The sequence below is a fragment of the Oryctolagus cuniculus genome, chromosome 6 (genome assembly GCF_051225735.1).
Source record: "Oryctolagus cuniculus isolate XC-2025 breed Fujian yellow rabbit chromosome 6, ASM5122573v1, whole genome shotgun sequence".
NCBI lineage: Eukaryota > Metazoa > Chordata > Mammalia > Lagomorpha > Leporidae > Oryctolagus > Oryctolagus cuniculus.
This window is the reverse complement of record NC_142872.1, coordinates 112,390,485-112,413,020: the sequence shown is the minus strand read 5'-3', so window position 1 is coordinate 112,413,020 and position 22,536 is coordinate 112,390,485. Positions and strand designations below refer to the sequence as shown.

The 22,536-nt window shown below is 38.4% G+C and overlaps 1 protein-coding gene across 2 annotated transcripts in view; it reads right to left on the bottom strand.

Moving 5' to 3' along the window:
* Nucleotides 1-22,536, bottom strand: part of CPNE3 (copine 3) — a 56,602-nt gene that overhangs the window by 21,215 nt on the left and 12,851 nt on the right. For both annotated transcript variants that reach the window (XM_002710675.6, XM_089335500.1), the window contains exons 2-10: nt 16,560-16,699; nt 16,114-16,293; nt 14,601-14,675; nt 13,323-13,394; nt 10,580-10,663; nt 8,406-8,495; nt 3,215-3,313; nt 1,576-1,662; nt 238-297 (exon numbers count right to left, since the gene is read on the bottom strand). In XM_002710675.6, the coding sequence (XP_002710721.2) occupies nt 238-297; nt 1,576-1,662; nt 3,215-3,313; nt 8,406-8,495; nt 10,580-10,663; nt 13,323-13,394; nt 14,601-14,675; nt 16,114-16,293; nt 16,560-16,691 (879 nt within the window). In that variant the 5' untranslated portion in view covers nt 16,692-16,699. The remainder of the gene's footprint in view (nt 1-237; nt 298-1,575; nt 1,663-3,214; nt 3,314-8,405; nt 8,496-10,579; nt 10,664-13,322; nt 13,395-14,600; nt 14,676-16,113; nt 16,294-16,559; nt 16,700-22,536) is intronic.

The following is a 22,536-nucleotide window of genomic DNA, read 5'->3' as shown; positions in this document are numbered from 1 at the left end:
GATAACCATGGTTGGTACGTATCATCCTTCTCTTAAGAGGATGAGATCCCATGAACAAAGCCAAAAGCTTCATGATGAACCTCAATAACATGTCTGAGGTCTCTGAGAAGTCCACAGTCAACAGACTATACATTTTACCACAAAGTCTGGTTGGCAGTAAAAGAAAGAACACTGCAAAATGGAGGAAAATAGAAAGATGCTCCAGTTAAAGCTGGAAAAATTCAGCGTGTTACTTACAGTAAAATTCAGCTGACATCCTCCCATTATATAGTCAAGGAATGTGCATTCTACCGTAATCTAAAAACAAATATCAATCTATTAGACAACAGAACCAATAAGCTCTTTTTTGCATAGGTTTGTAAGAGTTGTGACTTGCATAGCACATGATAAAAACAGGTGAAAAATCACTACCACACTTGAATTTAAGGCACCCCATCCCTACCTATAAGTCATGAATCAGTAATATTTGACTTCAGCATTGTAGCTTAGCAGGTAAAGCCATCTCCTGTAATGCTGTCATCCCATTTGGGTGGGATGACAGTTCAAGTCCTGGCTGCTCCCCGTCCGATCCAACTTCTCTCTCTCTCTCTCTCTCTCTCTCTCTCTCTCTCTCTGTATCTCTGTTTTATTTCAAATAAAATAAAATAAAATAAATCTGAAATTATAGAAATGTTGATTAGAATTTTAATATTCAAAGATGGAATATACTCCCTTGTACATTTTAAGAGATTACTCATGAGTCTAATATGTTGAAAGATTTAACAACCATAGTATTCAAAATTTAAAGAAACAAACAAAATTCCACTTGTTTGGTAAAGAAAATTTTGTTTTTTTTTCTCCTACACTTGTAACATCTTATCTTGAAATTATGACAGGAGAAGTGGCCAGGTCAGGCCCATTAACATAAATAAGCTGGAAAAATACCATGGTACCCACATTTCCTAAGATAATGAAAAACTGTAATACTTCCTATAAATATTCCTTTGCTAAAAACTTATTAAGCAGGGAGGGACAGGCATTGTGGCACAGCAAGTTAAGCCACCACCTATGATGTTCACATCCCAAACTGCAGTGGCTGGCTCAAGTTCTGGCTACTCTGCTTCCAATACATTCCTGGGAGGCAGTATATGATAGCTCAAGTACGTAGGTCACTGACACCAATATGGGAAATTTCAATGGAGTTCCAGATTCCTGGCTTTGGCCAGACCCAGTTGTAGCTATTGTGGGCATTTGAGGAGTAAACCAGTGAATGGAAGTTCTTGTTCTCTCATTCTGTTGTTCATTCGTTCTCTCTCTCTCTCTCTCACTCTCTCTCCCTGTCTCTTGCTCTGCCTTCCAAATTAAAATTTTAAAAAAAGGTGGGTATGCAACTTAAAAAATTGTCAAACCTTGGAAACAAAGTTACTTGAAAGATTTCCTTACTGTTTACTACTCTACTGCTTTCCTTAGTGGTGACCAGAAGTTCATGTGATTTTCAATTACCTAAAATGTATGTATTTGTTTGTTATAATTCATACTGATAGAAGAAGTCAAAATTTAATCTCATCATATTATAAATGGCCAAGGCCAACTGACCTCACACTGTTTCACACAGATAACACCTGAATTCTTGTAGCTTTTTTTCTTTTGCCTCTTTTTTTCATTAATACATTCAAATTCAATCTGTAGGAAGAAAAGACAGAATGTAAATTTTTACTAGCAATATTAGAAATGCCAATGTGAATTTAAGTGAATGACTTCTCCCTATGGAATCAAACAACTTAGTATTACAAGTCTATTGCAAAACACAACTCCAAAATAATTTTAGAATACATTAATTACGTGAAATTTATCAGTTAAATTTCCAACAATAAAGATACTTCTAAAAATGGAATATCTTCTAAAATGTTTCTCAAGTACAAATTTCGTCTCTATGGATAATTTCCTTGTGAATGTTCCCAGTAATAATCTTTCCTCTTTAAAATAAAGGAGATAAAATATTACTCCTGGAAGTTACCAACACAAACATATTCTACTTGGAAAAGGAGAAAACTTAATGTGGTAAAACACAAAAATATGAAGCCCAACCTGGTATTTGCAAATATCATCTCTTTCCACTGAGAAGACATGTTAGAAATATGTCTAATATCTAATGCTTCCTTTACAGTTTCTTTTACCAGACAGAATGATCTTCCTTTTACTTCCTACCCATCTGTTTGTCTTGAAGGGTTGGCCCAAGCCATCCTCCTCTGCTGTCCTAATCTTTTCTGATTTCCATCTATCCACAACCATATAATGTTTAGTTACATACCCTATATTATTCTCAAAGTCTAAAAAGTCTTTTTCCTTTCACAGGAGTATTTCTGTATAGGATACTCTAGTATTTGTGACCAGTATTTGATTTGTGACCAGACAGTAGTCAGGACTGGAGATCATTATTATGACTATTGAATAGCCTACCCCCCTTATGTTTTTCCCCCTATTGTTTAGAACAAATAGCTCATGTATAGTCTTTGACAGCTGCTCAGCCACACAGGATGGGCCTCAGCTCTAGAACACTTCTGTATCATGAGACAAGAGTCCTTATGGCCTGTGTTGGGCTTATTATCTGCATGGAATTATCTTTTCCAGTTTTAGATTCAATGAGGACTCTGCTGCTTAAGCCTGTGCATCATTGGCCCTTAGGACCACGCCCTGTGGGGGAGAGACACTGTCCTTCTACCACAGAAGAAGTGAAGTGCACACAGACCAGCTATCCTCAGTGTACACATAGGCCAGTTTTCCAGTGTTGGATAACAGAGAGACCCACTAGCTTGGGGGCCTGATGCCTACACTGAAACCAGTCTTCCTCTATCTCCTCTATGTGAGTCAAGTGTTCCATCCAGTGTTTGATTGTGTTGTTACTCTTGTTTATTTTGACACCACGACACAATGGACAGAAGTGTGGACTTCTCTTCCTGGTAACTGACACTGTCACGATCTTTGCTTTCTTGCTTGTTGCTGGAGTCCCCACCTGGTATTGGTCACTATCACATAGTGCTCTGCTCACTAAAACTCAACCCAAGTATGAATTTTGGAGAACCTGATTATAAAATAAATAAAACCCATAGATTTCAGAGCATTTGCAACCTAGAGTAAAAACACAATGAACTACTTATTATGTTCATGGGAAAAAAGGAATAATTGACTCATACTTAAGCTGTAATATATATGCAAATGCAAAGATGCAACTTACAGGTGAGTTTCTAGAGGCTTCTTTCAGTTTTGTCATGGTGGTTTGAAATGTTCCAATCAGATCATGGGACCCATCGTTGTCATAATCGTAACATTCTACCTGTAATTAATATAATAAAATATGTAAAAACCAATAACATCATTTAAAGTATTAGCTGCAATAAATGTGCCCTTCTAAGAACTTCTCTTTAAATTAAAATAAACAAAAATGTTTAATAGGCAGTCTCTACTGTAGAAGTAGAACTTCCTAGAAAAGTGATACTGAAACACTTTGAAACCCCAACTATCCTGGGAATTGGATTCCTAGATAACAGGGAAATCAAAACCACAAATACTGTTTAAATTCCACTTTAAGCAGTTTTCAACTTTTCTATGATGCCCTGTATAAGAGCTCTAAGAACGGGCAAAATGGAATTACATCTACTCTCTCATCCACGTCTTTACCTTGTTATTACTACCCAAAGGCTTAAAGATATTATCTGGAGAAAGAAAGGAAGTCAATATCCTAGGCAGCTAAAAATTATATAATTAAATCCTAGATAGTTTAGAATTATGGGAAATTCTTTTATTAGCTGCAATCTGGTGAGGCTAGGCTTGTGTTAGGGGTTAGGCATGATGAAGTCAGGTTTACAGCATTCTGAAAATCACAGCTCTTATAATAGAAAGGAAAATTCCAAGGCAAGACTACTTGGTCCACCGAGGAAGATTCTGTACTCCTATTTCCATGTAAGCTAGGGTAAGCCTTACATCTGCCTCTTATTAAATGCCTCTCTCTCTCACTCACTCTCAAAGCACACAGAAGGTAAGTAAGAGTATTTGTTTTGCATGTTGCTTTCTGCCGAATTAATAGATGTAGTCAAAGAGTAGTCACCATAATACTGAAGTATTCTTTGTAATGGGAAAAATAAGGTGCCATGAACTCTTAGCAGAAGTATGCAAGGGAAGCTAAAAAATGATCATGATCGTGAACATCCAACACCAGTGATTGCATAGTGCTTTACCATCTCAAAACAGATTATTTCATTTCCAAAAATGAAGATTATGTGTATTGTGTACATTCTATAAATAGCTTTGTGAGGCAGATAAAGTTGGAATCCTGTTACTGTTATTCCCATAACCAAAACCTGGGAAAAATTAAATAAAAAGTCTTGGAAGACAATATATACGACTTGTGTGGTAACCAACACAAGTAAAGGAAAGCTGTGCCAAGGACACTTTTGAATCCTTCTATCCCCCGTATCTGGGAAGCAATTTGCATTTGCCCTCAGCCTACCTAAGCTACTATCTCGCTATTATCCTTCACAAAGTTATGTTAATCACCAAGCAAGAGTGCTCAGGAGTTTTCTATGTTCACTTGACAAAAGAATTGCTTTTCTTCTCAGTTCTATGAATTTAATGATTATTATAATTGAAGACCAAAAAAAAAAAATCAGTCAATAAAAAACAAGCAAGACTGAGAAATGAATTTAAAGTAACAGTAAGGGATTTCATTTCTGTAAAGAAATGCTTTGCAAACATTTTGATCACCAACCAAGTCAGATGGTTGGACTCTTGTCCTAAACATTCAATATCCAGTTTTAAAACCAAAGGCCCTCTATCCAACTCTCTCATATGTCAAGGGAAAACAAAGCTAAAAATTCCCATAATTTTTTTCTTATGGGAAATAAAACCTACATAAGGTGGAAAACTACCTTAACATTTTAATGAGTTTTAGCGGACATTTTTCAGTTAAGAACTTTATATTTAAGATTTACACTCAGCTTAAATCTAAGACAAAGCTAAGCTTTGATAAAGTCAAGATTTCATTTAAACAAAGCTTTTGAAGGATTAAAACTATAAATCTGCAGCCCGTGTTGTGGCACAGCAGGTCAAACTGCTAACTGCTTCCTGTGATGCCACCAACCCATGTGAGTCCCAGTTGTTCTGCTTCCAATCCAGCTCCCTGCTATCATAGCTGAGAAAGCTGGAGAAGGAGAAGGTGCCCCACATTCTTGGGCCCCTGCCACCCACATGTGAGATCTGGATGCAGTTCCAGGCTCCTGGCTTCAGCCTGGCCTAGCCTTGCCTTGTGGGACCATTTGGAGGGTGAACCAATGAATGGAAGATCAACTGATCTCTGTCTCTGTCTCTCTCTCTTCTGTAACTCTGCCTTTCAAATAAATAAATCTCTTTTTAAGAAACACACTGTAAATATATTTAGACTCACTGAAATGTCAGGAATCTAAAAAATATTGTTAAACTAAAGTTCTGATTAGTCACTACAATAAATTCACAGTAAAAGCTCCCTCTTATCCCCTTAAAGGCAGATGCAACATTGCTATTGCTAGCATATGTACAAATACAGGTTGAGGTAAGATGATTTGCATCATTTAATTTCTTTCTTCTTAAGAATTTGAAGACTACCATTGGCTGTCTAAACAACACTGTATCAGTACTTATGACATTTAAAGGTACGCATATATACATATGTGCATATGTATATATGTAAAAGAACACACACATCACACAATACTACATTCAGTAAGGCATTCCCATTTTAGGTAAAGTGGCAGCATGCATGATTATTTCTGATTCACTTGATCTTATGGAAATAATACATGCCAGAATGATAACGCATTGCAGCAAAGAAACTACTGAGATTCTGACTTTGTTCTCTGTTCTATAATGACTTATGGTGCCACAGACAAATTTCAAATGGTAAGAGAATCACAGATGTATTTTTGATTTCTGATACTGTAAACAAATATAGAATTGAAGAAATAAAGTGAGTGATGATGAGACAAACCAAGTTGTGTATAATTAAAAGCAAACAGAGACACTGAAGAATGGAAGACACTCACCAAAGAAATCTAGGAAAATCAGTTTACTTACTATAATAAAATAGCTCTGTAAGCATGGCACTGTGAGCAAAAAAAGTTTAAAAACATTGTTTCCTTGTTAATATATAATTACAACAGTCAAATACTTAAGGCCTACACATTTTCCCCCAGACTTTTGTGACTTCTCAGATCTAATGATGTTTCCTAGTTTTAATGTGAAAAGCAAAATTTTAGATTTGTTCTAATCAAAAAGAAAGTAATGCTTATAGCTACTGCATGACTATTATTTTGTACCTAGATTTTCACTGTTGTTTGAAATACCATACAAATCATATTTATGGGGGCTAGCACTGTGGCACAGTGGGTTAACACCCAGGCCTGAAACGCCGGCATCCCACATGGGTACCAGTTCTAGTCCCAGCTGCTCCTCTTCCAATCCAGCTCTCTGCCATGGCCTGGGAAAGCAGAAGATGGCCCAAGTCCTTGGGCCCCTGCACCCGTGTGGGAGACCCAGAAGAAACTCCTGGCTCCTAGCTTCGGATCAGCGCAACTCCGGCCATTGCGGCCATCTGGGGGAGTGAAGCAGCGGGTGGAAGACCTTTCTCTCTGTCTTTAACTCTCTCTGCAACTCTGTCTTTCAAATAAATAAAAAATAAATCTTTGAAAAAAATCATATTTAAGTTGCTTTTTCAAAGTACTCTCTACAAACTAGGAACAATTATTTATGGATTCAAGAAACAAAGTTTTCAGTGGTAATGGCATCTCTACTGTATTTAATAGTTCACAAAATTTTCACTTTTGTTAATTGCATTTTAACTTTTTGTAAGGCAGAAAATATTATCTCCATTATATCTGAAGAATCAGGTGATTATCCACCCTTCATTATTAGCTGGTAAAAGGGCTAAGTTAAGCTTTAAACTGTGGTCTGACTCCAAATCCTGTATCTATTGCACAAGCAGTACCTCTCCCCTTTCCTTCCTGCTTTCACCATATTAATTACCAAAAAAAAAAAAAAAAAAAAAAAAAAGGAAGAAAGAAAATGAAAACAAGAAAAAAACAAAAATCCAAGTCTGCTCACTTCTGAATGTAAAAAATGCTTTTATCTGGGATCAAGTAAAGATTATGACCCTAGAACAAAAATATCTTAACCACACAAGTATTTGCATGTTTGTATGTGTGTGTTTGGGGGATTAGAGGGCTGTAAATGCCTATTAATAAAAATATTTTTAAAAAACATAGACACTTTGATTTTCCCTGTTCCTACTGTACTTCCCTGACTCTCTAAAACTAAAACTTCTAATAGCTTTCAAAGAATTCTATCTTGCTCTGAAAATAGGACAGAAATGCCACCACTATTCACCTTCTATGCTAAGGGTAGGAGGATTCTCTGGGTTCTTAGGTAAGGTCGGCTTTATTGACAAGGTACACACCAAAGGCAGAGGTCATAGTTGCCAATTCCTATTCACAGAGCAAACGGATCTTGTCAACAGGAAAATAATATTTTAGTTGAATGTTTTATTTTTAAAAATAAAAGAAATTTTATATTTTTGATCAACTCTTTAGTCAAACATGTCTCCTGCATAAAACTGACAATTTTATTTACCAGAAAATATTTCTATTTTAGTACATTATTAGAGGAAAATTCAGCTCCAAGAGCCAGCATTGCAGTATATCAGGTTAAGCCACCACTTGAAATGCTGTTATCCCATATCAGAGTACAGGATCAAGTCTGGCTGCTCCACTTCCAATTCGCTTCCTGCTAATGCACCTGGGATGTCCATGGAAGATGGCCCAAGGGCTTGGGCCCCTGTCACCCAAATAGGAGAATTTCTGTCTCTTGGTTTTAGCTTGGCCCAGCCTGAGCTGTTGCAGGCATTTGGGGATTGAACCAGCAGATGGGAGATTCTCTCTCTCTTTCTCTCCCTCCTTCTCTCCCTTTCAAATAAATAAAATTATTAATATTTAACACATAAGTGAAGACATGTGTTTTTAATGTGTATATTAAGACAGTCTCTGATTTATGACGGTTGGATTTAATGATTTTCCAACTTTAACACAGTGAGAAAGCAATATGCATTCAGTAAAAACTGTTCTTTGAGTTTTGAATTTGGATCTTTTCCTGAACTTTTAATATAACCTCTAATGTTCTCTCATGATGCTGATCAGTAACAGGGAGCCAGAACTCCAAGACACACAATCAGGAGGAAAAACAACTCACACTCTCTTCAGTGCACTGCATTGCTGAAGTTGAGATATGTGGCAGGTTAGTTGTATTAACTGCACTTTCAATTTCGGATATTTTCAATTTATGATGAGTTTATCAGAATATAACCCCACTGTAAATTGAGGGGCCTGTATATAGTTCCAAATTACCTTAATGGTTTTGTCCATATCTCCATAGCACAGGGAATTAAGAGAGATTTTAAAAGGTCTCCAAACAGGATTCAAGTTATTTTTAATAACCTATAAAAAGGAAGGTTCAAAGATTTGTTAGAAAAACATACAGCTCATAACATTTTGCTTTTGTCCTTTCTAGGTTTTTGCTATACTCTCACCAAGCATCCCTCACTTCTTTACTTACTCAACTATTTCAATGAAAAAATAAGTAGGACATTTCTGTACAATTGTTGCATTAAAAATATAATAGATTGTCCAGCTGTGGTATATTCTATGGAAACAGGGAAACTATTTGCGAAATACATAAACCTATTACAAGGTACATTTAGAAGCTACAGAAGATTATCAATTTTTTTCCTTTAAGAAACTTGGGGTTTCACTACAGGATACCATGGAATACAATAGGGAAGAATCTTGCTGTGTTGACCTTGAATTGAAAAAACAAGTCTAAATTCATGATTGAAAAATGTAATATTATATATACATAAATAATAAATTGATAGACACAAATATCATTTAAGTCATCTAAAAGCAATGACATCACAGTAGCAATGAGCATATCTAGCATTCATATCTTGGAGTCTAACTATTACTTTCCTATCTTACAGGAATAGGTGCCTTGAGAGAAATGGCTCATTCTAGTTCTGAGACAAGGAATGTTAAAGGCAAATTGAGCATATACATTACCATAATAGAAGATAAATGCTTAAATGTTGATGAGATCATGTTAAAACAACCCTAGAATCATTTGAAGACACTCTCCATGACCAAATATGATTTAAACTGAACAAGAAAAATGACACTGTTGAATTAAAGCATGTTACAATAACCCATGAGTTTACAATTATACTAAATACTAAAAGAGAAAAAGCCAGAGAGAAGAGAAAAAAGAGGAATTCCTACTAAGTTGAGTAAAAGGGATGAAAGACTGGGGGGATCACTATTTCACAGCCCCCAACATAATGACTGATTTAGGAAGTAATCATCAACTGATGCTAAAACCACTGGGTAAAATGCCAGAGAACAGGAAACCCATACAATCTCAAAATATCATAGTACATACCACTTATTAATTAAAATGGGAAAAAATGCGACTTTATGATAGTGAGATAGCCACATTGGGCAGCTTGACTCCATGAGGCCCCTGATGATGTACAAGAAGGTACACAGGTAATAATCTTGACAGAAATGTTTGAACTGGATCTGGTTATGAGAAACACAGTGCTAGACATTCTGGTCAGTAGCTCCAATGGCATAAAATACCAGAGAGGTAGGGAGAACATACATTCTATTAGGAGCATGATATCCAGATGACTGGAAAAACAAAACAGATATAAAGACCTGCATGGTACAGTGGAGAAAATCCAAAGATGAATAGTATATTGAAAGATGTTACTTAATCAATGTTAGTTTTCTCAGGCATGGTTATGTAGGATGTCCATGTTCTTGAGAAATGCCTGCTGTAGCATTTAAAGCTGCAGTCATGATGTTTGCAACCTACATTAGGATGGTTTTCAAAAAGGGAAGTACACGTGTGACTAAGTTTGTATGAGTGCGTGTGTGTGAGAGAGAACATAAGTATATGCAGGTGTGATCAGATGGTGAATTCACATGAGGGGTACATATTTAGTGTTCTTTATAGGGCGTAAAACTTTTTCCAAAAAAAGGAGACATGGCAGCATAAAAGGAAGTATGCTGACCTTGTGTCATAAACATGAACTCAAATTAATATTTTCATAGGGGCTGGTATTGTGGCATAATAGGTAAAGCCACTGCCTGCAATGCCTGTATCCCACATGGGCACCAGTTCCTGTCCCAGCTGCTCTACTTCTGATCCAGCTCCCTGCAAATGGCCTGGGAAAAGCAGCAGAAGATGGCCCAAGTGCTTTGGTCCCTGCCACCCATGTTGGAGACCCAGAAGAAGCTCCTGGCTCCTGGCCTACCCCCAGCTCTTGTGGCTATCTGGGAAATGAACCAGCAGATGGAAGATCTCTGTTTCTCTATATGTCTCCCTCCTCTCTGTAAATCTGACTTTCAAATAAATCAATCTTTAAATAATATATATTTTATATATATGTAACTTTTAAAAATTCAGATTACTACCATCCCAAAGGAAACTTGCACTCTACTTTTCAGATTCAGTTATTTACCTCTGTTCGATAAACCATCAGCCAGTTTCCATCAGACGTCTGTTTGTGGAATTCCAGGTATGGGTCTGACTTTCCAAATAGATCCTACATTTAAAGCAAGCAAGCAAACAAAAAGCATATGTTCTCCTCTGGAACCATGTGTGATCATACTTTATAGATGTTAACAGCCACCTCAAGTGTACTCCATAGTGCAGAGGTATTGATGTGTACACAAATTCCAACCTTTCTCACTACCTTCTAAACATGCTGTCCTTTTAATGGGAACTATTAAGGTATTTTTGATAAATACTCCTAATCCTGAATGTCATATATTTACTTCTCAAAAATGTTATAGCTTTAAAATATAGTAATCAAATGGACCATAAAATGCCTTTCTGGCTTGTTTTCATTGTTGATAGTTTTCATTTACATAGCAATGATAGTTTGATATAAGTGATATCCCAAACATTAGCCAAACCAACTTCATGAGAGATAGTCCAACACCCTTTCACCAACACCACACATATCTTCACACACACAAAGGAGCAGAAATAGATAAATGGAATGTACAACAGAAATATTTAAAAAAAATAAACTACATCTTCTATTTCCTCTGCATTTACTGTAGTAATTCTTAACAGCATTCAAGTGCAGTGAGTCCTCAAAAATACCTTCATTACCATGCTCAATACATACAGAAACTTACACAGAAAATTCTGAGAGGATATACAAATGACCCACAGAAGTTAGGCTCAGTTTATAAAATTATGGCTTATTTTATTTCCTTATTTTTATTTATCTTCATCTTGAAATTCATAGTCCATCGCCTATATTACTTATTACTTTTTAAAGGATACTTACAAATTCCACTATAGTATACACAATTATGGCCCTGAATAACTTGATTTCCTCCTGAATTAACCTCAGTATTGAATTAATAACTAAAGTGGGGCTGGTGCTATGGTGTAGAGGGTAAAGCTGCCGCCTGCAGTGCCAGCATCCCATATGAGTGCCACTTCGAGATTTGGCTTCCCCATTTCTGCTCCAGCTCTCTGCTATGGCCTGGGAAAGTAGTAGAGGATGGGCCAGGTCATTGGGCCCCTGCACCCAAGTGGGAGGCCCAGGAGAAGCTCCTGGCTCCTGGTTTCAGATTGGCCCAGCTCCAGCCATTGCAGCCATTTGGGGCATGTACCAGCAGATGAAAGACCTTTCTCTCTCTCTCTCTCTCTCTCTCTCTCTCTCTCTCTCTCTCTCTCTCTACCTCTACCTCTATGTAACTCTGCCTTTAAAATAAATAAATTAATTAAAAAAAAACTAAGGTAACATTGCTTCCCTTTCAGGCATAAATTTTATTGTCAAGGAAATAACAGATTTGGTATAGTCAAAAATATAAACATAAGATGATGAAGAAATTTAAGAGGAATCTTCTTAAGTAAATGAAATAAGCCACTTATGTCCCATTTTAGCAAACAAATAATTAACAATACTATCATATACAGAAAAGTTAACTGTTTAAAACACATTAACAAGGATGTCTTGATTTATCTTAACAACAATCCTATGAAAGGCAGAATATCCTTATTAACATTTTCAAGGTCAGAAAACAGCCCTTATTTGAAGGTGAAAGAAGCTATACTACAACAGGGATGGGAGTGGGGAATATAAATATAAATACATACCTATACACATGTCTGTATCCACACACATATATGCTTGTGTGTGTGTCACTATGCACATACACACATAGGAGGAGTCTTCAAAAAAGTTCATGGAAAGTAACTATTGTGAAAAATTCATGCATGGATTTCCAAAATTTGGGGAACCAAAAAAGTTTATTTTTAATTGCATTTTTTTCCATGTGAAGTGTCCTCATATATACACATAGTTAGACACACACACAAGTAGATTTTTAGAAAAATGAAGGATTTAAATTATAAGATACATATTTCAAAAAATTATTAACTATATGGAGAAATGAGGAAACAGGTAGAACCATAAAGAAAAATTAAAGTTTTAAACATACTTTGTTTTGTTGGTTTGGCTTTGGAATTATGTAAATCTTTTACATGATTATAAGGCAAAATTAAATCAAAATGGTTTTTTAAAATCACCTTTGATCAGTTATCATGGATTCCCTCCTTGGATGGATGGATGGACAGGTAGACCAATAGATGAGTACAAGGAGAGGGTAGATGGGTAGATGCAAGCATGCATGGAAGATGGATGGAAGGATGGAAGGAAAGAAGGAGAGAGGAAAAAAGTAAGGAAGGTAGGGCTTTTATAGTATCATTAACACTTGGATTTAACTCCTCTTTTAACCTAGACAAACCCTTTGATTACAACTAGCCTTGTAGGGATGGAGAACCTTTTTCTATCAAGGGCCATTAGGATATTTATAACACAGACCATACAAAATTATCAATTTAAAAATTAGCTTGCTATAGATTTATTGAATTTCAAGTCCCACCTGTGGTTGCCCTGGCAGGGCCATACCAAATGATTTTACAGGCTGTTGGCTGGACGTTTCCCACCCCCGAGGAAAGAGGTAAGGGGAAATGGCTCTGCTTATTTGCTTAAACACACACACATGCACTTTCACACACACACAGGCAAACACTCAGAGAAAAGCAGAATTTTAAAGTAGCTAAATCTCTGTGTGATGCTCAGATGATGAAGTTCACGATATTAATTGTATTATCTTCTCAAAAAGAGAATAGTGATAAGTAAAATGACATGCTTCTTGCCATGGGCAAAATCTACCCACCTTATTATCCAGTTTTCTGGCTTCCATTTCAAACAAGACCACTCTATTATCCTTTATTTCTTCAGCTGAGATCTATACATAGATAAAGTAAATGAAAGACAATACATTTTAGGGATTCTGATATACTCAAAAGTACCTAATAGTATATATATACTAATGTAAATGGTAGCATTAAAAATGATTTGCTATTATTTCTTTTATGTAGTGAAATAAATATTTTCCCAAGTCTGTGTTATGCAACATCATTTTTAAATGAAATTGTCCAAACAAGGTCTTCCCCACTCCAAAGAAAAATCAAAGCCCTGAAGAGTGATGGTTACACACTGTCCCAGACCAGGTGGAGCTCTCCAAACATTGGGCAGTAGAAGTAAATCAGACGTACAGAAATCTATAAACTGAAATATCAGACCGTTTGTTTTTCAACCAAGCAAGGACTTACTCTACCTTAAAATAAATTCCAGGAACTCACGTTCCAAGAGTGTTAAGGTCACTACTGATAAGGTTCTCTGTCTCACAAGTCAGCATCTCTAGCAAGGGCAATTTTCTTATGCCTTTAGAAATCTAACCTAGGGCAAAACAGCTGTTCACAGAAATGTATCTTTGCAACACAAGAAGTTGAACACATTCTCTCAAGGAATCTTCTATCCTCAGAGTTAAAGTTAGAAAATTATCCCTCAAGGCAATGGTTATCTAGGTGGAAACTCTAGAACACAAGGTATTGAAAAGCTCGGCATTCTATAATTTGAAATGTAAACTGTGACAGAGCAGGTATTTGTTTGCCCAAGCCAGAAATCAGAAATTAAAAATCTGTATGGGAGGATGGGCAGCAGAGCACAACCACAGAAAGAAATGATGGTAAAGAGTTTATAGATTGGAAGGTCATGCCATAACATGGCCTCCACCTGGAATAAAATCGACTGAACAGTTCCTGTCATGTTGGAAGCCAAACTGATCCATTCAGACTATTACGCAATTTCTCTCTAACTGACACTTCATGGAGGAAGAGCATGTATTATCAAAGTGCACCAGATCACTACGTGCAACTTAAACAACTTTTGAAAGAAGGGATTGCCGCACTGCATTTTTCTCCTGTTTGGCGGCACTCATTGTTCACGTGAGCCCTATAGTGTGATCACTGTAAGATAAGGGTGGATGGAATGCAACATTTGAGATCAAATGATAAAGCACAGCTACAGAATATGTGTCTGATACGTACAGTTTCAGCAGGTCCTAATTATGTTAATCTTCTGAGATAAAAGACAATTATCCTATCCTTACCGTAATGCTCCCTTTCCCAGCAAGTTTGCCATTTTTTAGCACCAGTGGTCGGGTTAGCTTCTTACTGGATACAATCTGTTAAAATTGGAAAGTGATATGAACAGCTACTTTTCTTCAACATGTGAATATTTTAACTGAATAGTCTCAAAAAAAGAATATAAAGTTCACTTAAAATCATCAGAAATGGGAACATTAAGTCCATTCCTTAAAGATATAGAGTATAAAGACACTTAAAATGCATCTATATATGTAAACTCATTGCAAAAGATTTCCAAGAAGCCCACCCTGCAGACACAATCTCCCTACCCACTAGTTTCTTAACTAACTACTTCAAAGTTTAACTTCTTCCTCTTAATGGAATAAGAGGGCTAGATTTTCATCAAATACAGAAATCACTATAGGTAAAATATGGACATTTGAACAAGAACATTTGTTCGATGGGACTCTACTTTTTTACTGACATATAACTTCAATATCTAACTTCTACAAAATATCATTTTGCTTAAAATAATCAGGGTACTTCAAAAAGTTCATGAAAAGTGAATTAAAAGACAATCTTGAAGCAAAAATTTCAACTATATGCAGTGTTAACATAATGCACATTTTCCATGGACTTTTCGGTGCTTCCTTATATAGTATACCTAGATACTTTCTTTTTGCTTTTTTACTTATTTGAAAGGCAGAGTTACAGAAAGAGAGAGGGAAAGACAGAGAGTGAGGTCTTCAATCTGCTGGATCGCTCCCCAAATGGCCACAATGGCTGAGGCTGGGCCAGGCAGAAGCCAGGAGCCTGGAACTCCATCCAGTACTTCTACATGAATGCAGGTACACAAGTACTGGGGCCATCTTCTGCTGCTTTCCCAGGTATGTTATCAGGGAGCTGGATAGGAAGTGGAACGGTGGGTGATGAACCAGCTCTTGTCATATAATAGGAACACAGATAATAAGCAACTACAGTAAGCATACTTTACTATGTTTCTGCAACAGCAGACAGTGTTGAGTTAGCTGAGGGAAGAGCTCCAAACTAGCCTAGGAGATCTGAGAAGGTTTGCAGGGGGAATGAAGTTTAAATTGTCACACATAAGGTTGAGAAAGAGCAAGCCAGGTAAAGGGGTGGTGTTGGGGTGTTGGGCGTCAAAAGTGTCAGAACATTAAAGAAGTTGCAGGGCTGACGCTGTGACGTAGCAGGTAAAAGCCGCCACCTGCATTGCTGGCATCCCATATGGGCGCCAGTTCAAGACCTGGCTGCTTCACTTCCGATCCAGTTCTCAGCTATGGCCTGGGAAGGCAGTAGAGGATGGCTGAGAAGATGGCTCAAAAGAGTTTACAGGCTTTGTCAGAAACATAGTCTCTGCCCTTATGAAAAATAAGGTATACTCTATAATGTTTGTGCCAATCATACTAACAGATGAGCTCAGTGTTTAAGGTGATTACATGGTTTTCAACTTTTAAAATCAAACCAATAAACACCTATTTTTTAAAAAAAGAGAATACAGCAACTATTTATACTTACTTGTCCAAGAGTACATTCACATTCTCCTAAGAAGTCATCATCGCTCAGCTCAATTGTTTTGTTGTCAATGTCATAAATCCCAAATTTCAATTTCTGAACCACTTCAAAGTAGTAATCAATAATAAATGTCTTAGAAAATTTGGGATTCAAGCAATTCTTAATTCTTTCCGTGCGGTCAACCTACACCCACCCCCCAAAACAAAACAATTTCTTTAGGTCAAAGATACACTTGGATTTGAACATTTTTATATACTAAGTGTAATTAAGTACAGGCATGACAATTAAAGGCAGTTTCTATATGTGTATAGAAAATGCCCACAAGCAAAGACAAATTTGATCAAAAATTGCAGTAATAGATGAAAGAATCCTTTATTTTTAACATTTTAATAAATTCTTCACATTGTTAGAAGAACAAATCATACTGCTTATCACCTATTTAGTATTACCTCATACCACTGTTGACCACTCGTATTCAAAAATAACACACATAAAGGGTCTGACTTTGATCCTATATCTGCATCCAGAAGGTTGTCACAGGAAATATTCAGCTCCACCTTCGTGACACATTGGGCAGCCATCTCTGGAGCTGTGAGAAAACCAAGGAAATAAAATAAGTGAAACTGTGTCTTTAAGAAGCACCCTTTGAGCAGTCATTTGACCTAGCAGTTAAGATACCCACAGGCCCACATCAGAGTTTGATTCCCAGCTCCAGTTCTGACTCCCAGTTTTCTGCCAATGCAGACGCTGGGAGGCAGCAATGCTGGCTCAAATAATTGGTCCCTGCCACTGACATGGAAGACCAGAACTGAGTTCCTGGTTCCCAGCTTTGCCTATGAACCAGTCTAGGCCACCACAAGCATTTGGGGATTGAGCCAGTGAATGGGAGTTGTCCCTCCGCACCCCCTCCCTCCTTCTTTCCCTCTCTCCTTCCTCCCTCCATCTCTCCTTCCCTTCCTTCCTCTCTCTCTCTTCCTCTCCCCTCTTTCTCTCCTTCCTTCCCTCCCTCTCTCTCTCAAATAAAATAAAACACACTAAAGAAGCAGCACACTCAATTCTAATGGAAACAGACAAATTGTCACAATGGGCTCACAGAGTTAACTTGCTGGAAGGAGACTGTGCTGTGTCTCCTGGGGATGTGGGTGTTTTATAGCTTATCTCAGTGATGTTGCTTCAGTCAAATTCTACTTTGACAAAACTCATTTATTGTATGACAGTAAAATGAGCTTTTGAAGATGGCAACTAAGATATACCAATCTTTTCAGTATACCATAAATTTTACAGTTCAGAAAAAGGCCAAGTGAATCTTAATCCCTCATTTAAAAGTAAACATAGCATTATACCACAAAACAAAACATTAAACTATAGCATTAAATTTTTAATTCATTTACTTGATAAGATATTGAGTGGGATATTTTCTGCTTTCCAAGAATTTTGGTGAAGATTTAAATCTGGGGAATAAAAGGCTCCAAACAGCCCTCCTCTCCACTTTACCAACCCCACTCCACCCCCCAACTCTGCATACTTTGCTGCAGGAGTTCTCAATCTTGCCTGCTTATTGGAATCACTTTGGGGGAGCATGCAAAGCTACTGATGCTGTACCCCCAAATAACAGTTGAATTCAAGTGGCTTAGGATGCAAAACGGGCATTAGCTCCCTAGAAAATTCTAAAGTGAGGATCAGGTTGGCAAAGTCACTGTTCAACAGAGAGCATTCAGCAAATAGGTATGACCCATCTTTCCTCAGGACTTGCTAAGAAATGCAGGCTGGCCTCCTGAAGGCATGCAGCATTGAGGCTGGGCCACTTTCCTCTCTAAAACCTAAGGAAGAGGAAGGGAGTACAGGTGTCACCAACAGACACAAGGCATTGCATTACCAGTTGGATGTCCACTTAATTTGCTTCTAGAAGTGGAGGTTGATGGTGGTAGAACAGGTTCTACGGTGGTAAGTTATTCCCTCCCTTAAAATGTGCAGTATTTAATCACTTTTGCTCCACTGAGATTTAGCTGAAATTCTAGGGCAACAGGAAAGAATCCAAAACTCATTCTATATATAGCGGTATGATTTCTGTCCTATATAAAATAACTAATCAAGTTTGAAAAATCAAGAATTACTCTTTTGCAATGTCCAAAAACAACTCCTATCTTACAAAAACTCTTTTAAGGATTCTGTCAAAACAGCAGCAATCATCTATGTATGTCAAAAATCAATACTAGCATTTAAGGAGCTAGGTCTTAGGAGCAATAGGTAGAAATTCATTTTTAAAACAATGTTATACATACATCTTCACTTAGAGAACAATTGAAGTTATTGTTTAATGAAAACAAAGTTCACAAATTCCTATTTGCTTCCTAAATCCCCTACACAGGGATATTACAGTAGAACTAAAACTATTATATACATTTATTTTTTAAAGATTTATTTATTTATTTGAAAGTCACAGTTACAAAGAGAGAGGAGAGGCAGAGGGAGGTCTTCCATCCGATGGTTCACTCCCCAGTTGGCCTCAATGGCCAAAGCTGCACCTATCCGAAGCCAGGAGCCAGGAGCTTCTTCTGGGTCTCCCAGGTGGGTGCAGGGGCCCAAGGACTTGGGCCATCTTCTACTGCTTTCCCAGGCCATAGCAGACAGCTGGTTTGGAAGTGGAGCAGCTAGCTCTCAAACCAGCACCCATATGGGATGCCGGCGCTTTAAGATTAGGCATTAACCCGCTATGCCACAGTACTGGCCCCTATTATATACATTTATGAAGTCAAAGGTTTTTTGTTGTGGTGATTTGGTTTGGTTTTGTGCCATTTTAATATGCATCAAAAGGGTTAAGTGCACATGCTGACAATATGTACAAAAGATATCAGGGGAAGGAAAAATCAATGAAGCAGTTGAGGCCATCCAGTGGGACTGGGAGGGGGGTCTATTGGTCCCTCAGACATAGGTAGAATGTTCTGTGACATGGAGGCTGCCAGCTGTGGCTGAAAAGCTTGTCTCTAGACCGACAGGCATCTCCCCTTCTAATAGCTTCTTGTGCTACTTATGTAGCACATAGATTTAGCACATAAATCATACTTTCAGGGGGATTGCAATCTTTCACCCAAAGCTGGCAGAGGAAAGGGCTGAGCCCCTGGGGAAAGCCAGCCTGGCTCCAGAAGACCCAGGCTATTTTGTGTTACCTTGCAGATTTAAATCACTCCTCCAGGTTGGTTGTAATCTTTCACATAGAGTTGGCAGAGGAGGGGGCTGAGCCCCTAAGCAGGAGACAGGCTGTCTCCAGGAGACACCCCCCACCAATCTCCGTGAGCTCCAAGCCAACCAACATATGCATGTGAAATCCCCTTCCAATGGGCACCCCCAGTAGAATGATCCAACGAACAGATAATAATGCCTTAAAAACTTTGGGCACTTCCTCTAAGCCAGTGTCCCATTCGGGCACTCCACCTGGTCTCCTTTTGAACCAGACACTTTTCTGTCAAATAAAAGTTTGCCTCTTTGCAAATTGTTTCCGGCTTTTTATTTCTATACTAAGCTGAGGAAAAGAATCCATGAAACTCACTCCAGCAACTGGCCTCCCCTCCGACTGGTAAGAGCAATCAGACAAGAATTAACAATGCGGGGGCCAGTGCTGTGGCTTAGTGGGTAAAGCAGCCACCTGCAGTTCTGGCATCCTATATGGGTGCTGGTTCAAGTCCTAGCGGCTCAACTTCCAATCCAGCTCCCTGCTAGTGTGCTTGGGAAAGCAGCAGAAAATGGTGCAAGTGCTTGAGCCCCTGCACCTGTGTGGGAGACTCAGAAGAGACTCGTGGCTCCTGGCTTTGGCCCAACCCAGCCCTGGCCATTTGGGGAGTGAACCGGCAGGTGGAAAACCACTCTCTCTGTGTAATTCTACCTTTCAAATAAATAAATAAATCTTGAAAAAGAAAGAATTAACAGCATGAGTGAGACTTAACACTCTTTGGGCTCAGAAGGATTCTTCTGAGAATAACATGGGAGACAAAAGAGGCAGGAAAGAGCAGGATATTGGAAGACAGTGGGGACACCTCAGCCACTGTGTGTCACAGACATGAGCATCTAGGTAAGGGAAATCAAAGCTAGACGTACAGAGAGGGTAAGTTTAGTACCTGGAGAGCCAGCCTGAAGGATGTAGCGGGTGGCTAACAGTGCTACTGTAAGTTCTCAAACTGGGCACAACAGGGTGAAATGGCTCTCTTTAAAATGTCACCCATCAGGATGGGCATTGTGGTATACTGGGTTAAGCCACAGCTTGTGATGCCCACATTCCAAGCTGGAGAACCGGTTCAAATCCTGGTTGTTCCACTTCCGATCTAGCCCTCTGTTAAGCGCCTGGGAATCAGCAGATCGTGGCCGAAATACTGGAGTTTCCGCTACCCACGTGGAAGAACCTAGAGTTTTGGCTCCTGGCTTTGGCCTATCCCAGCTCTGGCTATTGCAGCCATTTGGGAAGTGAACCAGAGGATGGAAGATTTCTCCCTGTCTCTCCCCCTCCATCTGTCACTCTACCTTTGAAACAAATCAATAAAGCTTTAAAAGAAGAAGTCACCTGTCAAATCTCTTCTAGTTCTGTAGTGTCTCACAAGTTAAAACACTCTCACATGATACCTATAATGTCTCTTTATCAAATAATAATAAGATAGAGAATTCAGGACCAAAAATTAGCAAGTCTTCATACCACCCAGTTCAGAATATTAGCTATTCTTTTCTGAAGTACATGCCTACAATATTAGAGAGCATTTCTGTTAATTACTATAATAATTGTCCCTCCTAACTTTGATTTATAAAAAAGTTGAAATGCTAAAAACAAAACAAAATGCAAGAAAAAAAACTGGTAGAAAGGAGAAATCAGGGCCAGCATTGGGGTGCAGCAAATTAAGCCACCGCCTACAATACCAGCCTCCCATATGAGCATGGGTTCAAGTCTCCGCTTCTCCACTTCTAATCTACCTTCCTGCTAATGTGCCTGGGAAAGCAGAGGAAGATGGCTTGAGTCCTTGGGACCCTACCACCCACATAGGAGACCCAGATGGAGCTCCAGGCTCCTGGCTTCAGCCTGGCCCACCCTGAGCCTTTGCAGCCATTTAGGGAGTGAATCACAGATGGAAGATCTCTCTCTCTCTAACTCTGCCTGCCAAATAAATAAATCAACCTTGGGAAAAAAATAAAAAGGAGGAATCATCACAAAACAGAGAAACACAGAAAAGACAGAACAGTTCATCTGAAGCCCATGTCCATGAAGTCCTTGCCATACTGACCCCAGGACCTCCTTCTCAATCTCTTCTTTGGATTTTCCATCCCATTTGAAAAACTATAAACATCCTTTAAGGCTGTATCACCACCTGGTCTTTGTCTACATTTACTTCTTCTTTGACCTTAAATCTCACGACTTCAGATATCTGGTTGGTATCTAAGACTCCCCAGACCAATACCCCAATATCCCTTGCCCCTCACCTTCTATGTATAATCACTTTTCCCCTTTTTTACATCTACTTACTCAGCCCTGAAGTACCCCCACCTCCTTGACTAGCCCCTTCCTGTTCACTGCCCCATATCACAGGCTGTAGGGACAAAGTGCCTGAGTTCTCATCTGGATACCATTATTTAAGGCATGAATTTAGGCCAGATCCCCTACCTCTCTGTTTCCTCTGGATTTCCTCATATACAACATGAAGGAAACTGGCCCTACCTACCTCAAAGTGTTATTGTGAAGACTGAATGAGGTAATATAGCTAGACAGTGCCTACTGCTTGCTAAGGGCTCAGGTGCTTATTATCACTATTATTTATAATTATTATTTTCAAACTGCTTGCCTCCAGGGTCTGATCTTCCCTTACCTATCCCATGTTACATATTTTTTATTATTATTCCATCCCATGACAATTTCCCTGATTATTCCAAACCACACCAAGTTGCTCCTTAGAATTTCTGCTAATATTAACATATCCCCACAGTAGAGCAACAAGATCAAATGTGAATTAAGACAACCCTGTGTTGAATCCTGCATCCAGTGTTAGCTGTGGGACCACGTATAAGTGACTTCAGTTCCCTGCATCTTGATTTCTTCATTAGTAAAAGTGGAGGTACTATAAGTATACTTGCACATCTACTGTGTGCCAGGCACCTTACTTTTTGTATCTAACACAGAATAATGAGTAGAATAAATGTTTAGTTATATTTTTCATTTGCATAAGGTAGTTCAAAGTGTCATAAGTGGCATGTCAGCAGCACCAAGCATGATGCAACATCCTGTGAACGACACAGAATAGTAAGGATTGCTAAAGCTCATGCAGAACACCATGTAGAGAATCTTCCACCAGAAACCAGGAGTCTTCACATTTCCAACCATGGGGACAATGAAGCAGATACTTATGTGCAAAGTCACTCTCACAGCAAAGAGACATAACATATCACAAAAGCATT